This window comes from Lolium perenne, chromosome 4, assembly GCF_019359855.2.
Source record: "Lolium perenne isolate Kyuss_39 chromosome 4, Kyuss_2.0, whole genome shotgun sequence".
Lineage (NCBI taxonomy): Eukaryota > Viridiplantae > Streptophyta > Magnoliopsida > Poales > Poaceae > Lolium > Lolium perenne.
The window spans coordinates 217,006,398-217,013,351 of NC_067247.2; the positions used below are offsets into that span (position 1 = coordinate 217,006,398).

Consider the following 6,954-nt stretch of genomic DNA (forward strand, 5'->3'; position numbering starts at 1 on the left):
CGCTAACTTAAGCCATGACCCATGGTGGAAGTTTCAGTTTGGACATCAATCCTCAATCTCTTATGAGAATATTATCTGTTGTTGAATGCTTATGCATTAAAGAGGAGTCCATTATCTGTTGTCTATGTTGTCCCGGTATGGATGTCTAAGTTGAGAATAATCAAAAGCGAGAAATCCAATGTGAACTTTCTCCTTAGACCTTTGTACAGGCGGCATAGAAGTACCCCTTTGTGACACTTGGTTGAAACATATGCTATGCAATGATAATCCATGTAAATCCAAGCTAATTAGGACAAGGTGCGGGCACTATTGGTATACTATGCATGAGGCTTGCAACTTATAAGATGTCTTATGCATAACACATATGAATTATTACTACCGTTGACAAAATTGTTTCTATGTTTTCAAAATAAAATCTCTAGCACAAATATAGCAATCCATGCTTCCCTCTGCGAAGGGCCATTCTTTTACTTTATGTTGAGTCAGTTCACCTACTTCTTTCTGTCTTACAAGAAAACACTTGTGTCAACCGTGTGCATTGATTCCTACATACTTGCTTATTTGCATTCATCATATTACTTTGTGTTGACAATTATCCATGAGATAAACATGTTGAAGTTGAAAGCAACCGCTGAAACTTATATCTTCCTTTGTGTTGCTTCAAAACTTTCTACTAAGAATCTATTGCTTTATGAGTTAACTCCTATGCAAGTCTTATTGATGCTTGTCTTGAAAGTACTATTCATGAAAAGTCTTTGTTATATGATTCAGTTGTTTATTCATTGTCTTTACCATTGCTTCGAATCACTTCATTCATCTCATATGCTTTACAATAGTATTGATCAAGATTATGATAGCATGTCACTTCAGAAATTATCCTTGTTATCGTTTACCTACTCGAGGGCGAGTAGGAACTAAGCTTGGGGATGCTTGATACGTCTCAAACGTATCTATAATTTCTTATGTTCCATGCTACTTTTATGATGATACTCACATGTTTTATACACACTTTATGTCATTATTATGCATTTTCCGACACTAACCTATTGACGAGATGCCGAAGAGCCAGTTGTTGTTTTCTGCTGTTTTTGGTTTCAGAAATCCTACAAAGGAAATATTCTCGGAATTGGACGAAATCAACGCCCAGGGTCTTATTTTTCCACGAAGCTTCCAGAAGACCGAAGGGAATACGAAGTGGGGCGACGAGGCGCCGCCACCATAGGGCCGCGCGGCCAGAGGGGGGCCCGCGCCGCCCTATGGTGTGGGCCCCTCATCAGCCCTCCAACCCTGCCCTTCCGCCTACTTATAGCCTACGTCGCGAAAACCCCTGTACCGAGAGCTACGATATGGAAAACCTTCCAGAGACGCCGCCACCGCCAATCCCATCTCGGGGGATTCAGGAGATCGCCTCCGGCACCCTGCCGGAGAGGGGAATCATCTCCCGGAGGATTCTTCATCACCATGATCGCCTCCGGATTGATGTGTGAGTAGTTCACCCCTGAACTATGGGTCCATAGCAGTAGCTAGATGGTTGTCTTCTCCTCATTTTGCTATCATGTTAGATCTTGTGAGCTGCCTATCATGATCAAGATCATCTAGTTGTAATGCTACATGTTGTGTTTGTTGGGATCCGATGAATATGGAATACTATGTCAAGTTGATTATCTATCTATCATATATGTGTTGTTTATGATCTTGCATGCTCTCCGTTGCTAGTAGAGGCTCTGGCCAAGTTGATACTTGTAACTCCAAGAGGGAGTATTTATGCTCGATAGTGGGTTCATGCCTCCATTAAATCTGGGACAGTGACAGAAAGTCCTAAGGTTGTGGATGTGTTGTTGCCACTAGGGATAAAACATCGATGCTTTGTCTAAGGATATTTGTGTTGATTACATTACACACCATACTTAATGCAATTGTCTGTTGTTTTCAACTTAACTAGCTGGGTTACCCGCGCAATCACGCGGCTAGCACTGTTTATTTTGAAATTTCATAATATGATATTCTTTTTCTGGTTAATCATTTTTTGTGGAACAATTCAAGATAAATAAGGAGAAAATTTTATATTATAACCATGATACAGTATTATAAAGCTTTCCTACATCCCCACTTTTCATTTCAGCTGATTAAACGTTGGAAATTAACCTGAGTAACATCATTGTTTAGACTTCCAGATTATGTTGGCGGACTTTAAAATAGAACTACAATTCTTGCCATAACTCCAAAACTCAAGTGCGTCTACTTGCTCGTGTTAGTGATTTTCCAAGTCTAGTAACAACAATAAATAGATTATTGATGTACCAGCTTGATTCATTAGCTCTTGATTAAGCTCCTTCTTGATTGTTAACGTGAATTATATGCTATCTCTAGTAGAATCATCTATAACCCCCCCTAAAAATCATTTATTTTAATTATGATAGAAATGTCACTAACCATTCTATGTTAAATTGTCTGCGGTTTAAAGACAATATTGTATATCAATGAATAAATCGACAAAATCTGTTTACTAAGATTTTTGTGTTTCCCTGAAACTCATTCGGTTATCGTCTCTTCTATATTTTCTTGCAGATCGAGTATGCATTTCACTATGTATTCCGCTTAGAGTGCAAACCTTTCATGAGTTGTACGAACTGCATGTCTTTTTTTTGGAGATTAGAACTGACACTTCCTAAGGAAATACGGTGGAACAAAGAAAATATATATGCATTGGGAGGAGATGTGTTTACTCCATCGAAGTTACACAAAAGCAAGATGTACCTAACATCATCCTAGAATATTTTACTGAAACTTTATTGACATGTAGTCCACAAACCATTTTCCGAAAGGATCTGAGCCTGCAAAAAAGAATAACGAATGAAATATATAAATACATGTTGACCTAGATTGGAAGGTTTTGTTGTTTTCTCTATGATAGAGGGCAATCTGAAATAGCAGCAATTTTATCACCATTCAGCCAACCAAATGAACTTTTGAGCAGCATAGTTAGCAAAAAATATATATGATTTATTGTGAGAGTGTCCAATGGAAAATTAAATTTCCTGATATTTTCACCATAAGAAGATTTTCCATGTTTGCGGGAGAGCTCGATACCATTGAATCATGTATATTATATTTTAACCAAAGATCTACAAACAACTGACCTGCTGTTTTGGGCAATCAAAATGAAAGCTAGATGTAAACTGTACCTGACATCCACCCAAAATATTTTAGTAAAATTTCGCTGTCATGTATTAATTCCACATGCCATTATCCCAAAGAATCTAATGTCTGCAAAAAAAAGAAGAACAAATGAAAAATATAAATACAGATTGACATGAGGCTGGAGGCTTAGTTATTTGTGCTAATAAATTTAGTTCTCAAGTGAATTTCGAAATATTAAAATAGGAAGGATACTAAATAATTAGTGTATCAAAAGTCCAATTCAAAAATATTTAGCAGGCATGTGTTCATTGAAAAAGAACTATAAGACCTTTCTTTTCCTCCCACTTGCATCCAAGGTTCAAAAAAGCGTTAAGCGCTAAGCGAGCGGTGAGGCTCAGCCTAGACGAACTACTGCTTAAGCGAGCTTAAGCGCTGCTTAAGCGTTCAGGGTAAAAGCGTACGGACAGGGGCAGCGAAGGCCATCTAGGCATACAATAGACCACAATAGGTTGTATTTTTGTATCATACACCTGCATGTAATGCTACATTTGCAAGAAGAATAAAAAATACGGTTTATATACCTTGATTTGGCTCGGTTTTTCTCCACTTTCTTGTTCTCCAACTCCAAATCCTTTCTCGAGAAGCTATATGCACACAGCAATCAAATATTAGCATTTACCAATCAAATGTCAAAAGTTGCAAACGATACTATTCAATCATCAGACAAGAAACAACTAACAAGCAATATTATAACTTATAAGACCCACATGGCCACACAACATATTAGTGCATGCTGATTGCTGCATAGTCTCACGTTGCTCTCACACAACATTAGATGAAAGAAAAGAGGTTCCAAGTTCCAGTGGCAAGTTCCACACAACATAACAAAACACAAGAATTAACTCAATTAAGCACACATGGACGCCATCATATCCCCAAGACTCCAAGGCATCTGTCTATGATGGTATGATCATGAACATGAAGCGCTCAATACTCATCATCATCCTCATACTCAATTTCATCCTCCTCTAGCACATCCTCTTCATCGGACTCGAACTCCTCCTCCTCAAGATCTCTCACTCTTGCGCTCCTACGAACTTGGAGCTGCTCTTGTGCTCCCATTGCTTCTCCTATCACATCATATGGTATCCCCGAAGCCGGATGCACACCTTGGTCTCCATCCTCCTCATCTCTAAAAACAACCACTGCATAATCATCCCCTCCTTTGAAGAGCCATCCTTGAGCTTCAGATGCGTCAGTACTTAGAAGAGAATCAGCTTTCCTCTTATCCTTCAACCTTTGTCTCTTGGACAACATCCTTGTATTGAATTGTATATAGACCATATTGTTGAGGCGGTCCGTTGTTAGTCTATTTCTTCTCTTGGTGTGAATCTACAAGTGCGAGAAATAATTAGAGTTTAGATTGAGAGTATGAACAATGCAAATTCACTAACTATAATTGAAAGATAATAGTTAAGTAGTCAACCATTTCATATATGCTCCAGTTTCTTTCACAGCCGGAAGAGCTAGAAGTCAATGATAGGATCCTCATTGCCATGTTTTGCAACAAAGGAACTTCTGTTCCATACATCTTCCACCATCCAACTCCAAATAATAATATTCCGACTATTAGCAGTAAACAGTTCCAACAATCAACTAATCATTAAATTAATTCAGTGTACATCTAATCTAACTTTACTAGCCCAGGCAGCAGCTGAGAAGCAACAACGCAAACAGGCAGCAGCACAGCTACATAGCAACCTAAGTAGTAAGCAGTACACGCATGACTAGATGAGCAGACATCAAGCAGTACCAGATCAATCCACAATGCATCGACGCATCCGTCCAGCAAGCAGCAATCCAACCAAGTACTGGAATACAAGTACACTACTAGCACTATCAGAGACCAGAGAGACACACTAGTCTAAAAAACTAGAAAAGAAAGGGGATAGAAACAACATACGGACCTGATGTGCGCGCCTGGCCGGAGTCAAGATCGATCTGGGGTCCGGCCTGGGGCTCTGGGCGTCTAGTCGGAGAGGGGATGAAGGGCGCTGCCTGGAGGAGAGGAGCCGACGTCCTGGTGGCCTGGAGGAAGAGACGGAGGGAGGCGGAGGAGGCCCTTCCCCGGCGGCGGACGAGGAGCAGGGAGCAGCAGGCCGGCCTGAGCACGAGGAGCTGTGCCGCCTCCATCTCTCCCTTTATGGACGGGAGGCATGGTCGATTCGGCTTCTACGCAACCTTAATTGCGCCGATTCCCTCCCACGTACTCCCAGATTTTTCCGATTCCTGCCGGCAACCATCGACGCTCAAGCTTCGCATTTCTTCCGCGTTCTTTCGCTTCCGCGCGAGGAAGCGCACGCTCAGCGCTTAATCGGACCGCTTTTTTCGCTTTTCGCTTAACTGTACGCTTTGGGCTGAAACCGAGCGTTAGCCTTCCGCTTCGCTCGCTTTCACGCTTAAGCGCAAGAAAGCGTACGCTTTTTTGAACCTTGCTTGCATCAAGCTAAAAGCATGTATTGTCGCATGAAGCTGAAAGTATGTATTGTCTTGTGTTATATACTGCCATTGGTGGATCATGTCGCTCTGGCATAACTCCCTCCGTTGTTCTCAATTACTGATAGCTTTTTTCCGAAGCTCATAGTTCGTTGGTCAATTGACTCACGGGCTTCATCTAGTCTCAAAACTTGAACTCTTCCACCACTCTAATCAGTCCTTGAGCCAACCGCTCGATCAGCTCCTGTATGCACCTGATTGAACGAATCGAAAGTGACAATCACTATCGTTTCACTTCTCCTTGAGATCTTATTCTACTATATATGCTAATATATCCCACAATAAAGATGTTCTGATCTTCTTGATACCAAAAAAATTTAACCATAGTAAAGGGTTGTTAAAATTCTATAAGAACTGTAACAATTCCTATATTTACTACTCCAGGGAAAGGACTTTAAGCTCCCAGATGCTTTAAGTACACTCCTGCTCTTCCCTTTATTTCATAATATTGGAACCACTGATTTTATTTTTGTAAGCAACCGAATGATATCACACGAAAAACATATTAATAAACATGGATGATTTAACCTACTCTGGAACATATCAATATCAGCAAATTTGTAGTAGTCCCATAGAACATCTGTCTTTTCTTTGTCCCTTGGTACATGTATGTCCGTCAGCAGTAACCCATCAATGAAGATCCATCATCGTAGTGCATTTTATGGGTAATGGTAATAATTTTCTGATTATTCTTGAATGATCGATACTCCATTATCACACTTCCAGTATTTGAACGTCTTAATATGTAGATAAGTCCTCTGTATTTTTGCTTAGATTTGCTGAAAAGTTTTTTTTTTTCCTTTTTGCAGTAACTTGTTGAACAATTTATAGTTCAAACCATGGGCGGATCCAGGTATAGCTGAGTGGGGGCATAGGCCCCTACTCAATTGAATTCCCTTGATATTTCTAAATAATCTGAAGAAGATTCATTAAAATTTGGGATTTCCAGTTCACGCTTAACTAAAACCATGATAAAAGTTACTTAATACAGGGAGTAGGAATTATTTCTGATTTATCCTAAGAGCGCTTCAATGTGACTTCATAATTCTTCTAGTGCAAAAGAGGTGAGCATGTGTTGATCTAATAGTGAATGACTTACTCACATGCCTAAAATAGTCACACATAAAAAATAATGCTGAGACTTGTTTAGATTCGCATGTATCTAGACACCTTCTAGTATGTAGATACATGCAAATCTTGATAGATCGGAGTCACTTATTTCAGGCTGGAGGAAGTACGTACAATTCATCTGCTGAT

General features: G+C 39.9%; 1 protein-coding gene across 2 annotated transcripts; it reads right to left on the reverse strand.

The window, feature by feature from the left end:
* Positions 1-3,869: 3,869 nt before the first annotated feature.
* Positions 3,870-5,631, reverse strand: LOC127295018 (uncharacterized). 2 transcript variants are annotated; one of them, XR_011743323.1, is made up of 3 exons: positions 5,109-5,631; positions 4,628-5,012; positions 3,870-4,533 (listed from the first exon to the last, which is right to left on the reverse strand). XR_011743323.1 is itself a non-coding variant. In XM_051324916.2 (3 exons), the coding sequence occupies exons 1-3, from the start codon at positions 5,332-5,334 to the stop codon at positions 4,129-4,131; spliced, it is 750 nt and encodes a 249-aa protein (XP_051180876.1). In that variant the 5' UTR covers positions 5,335-5,631; the 3' UTR covers positions 3,870-4,128. The 2 variants fall into 2 exon arrangements, 1 of the variants encoding a protein (XP_051180876.1); XM_051324916.2 differs by having other exon boundaries at positions 4,628-4,746.
* Positions 5,632-6,954: the final 1,323 nt, after the last annotated feature.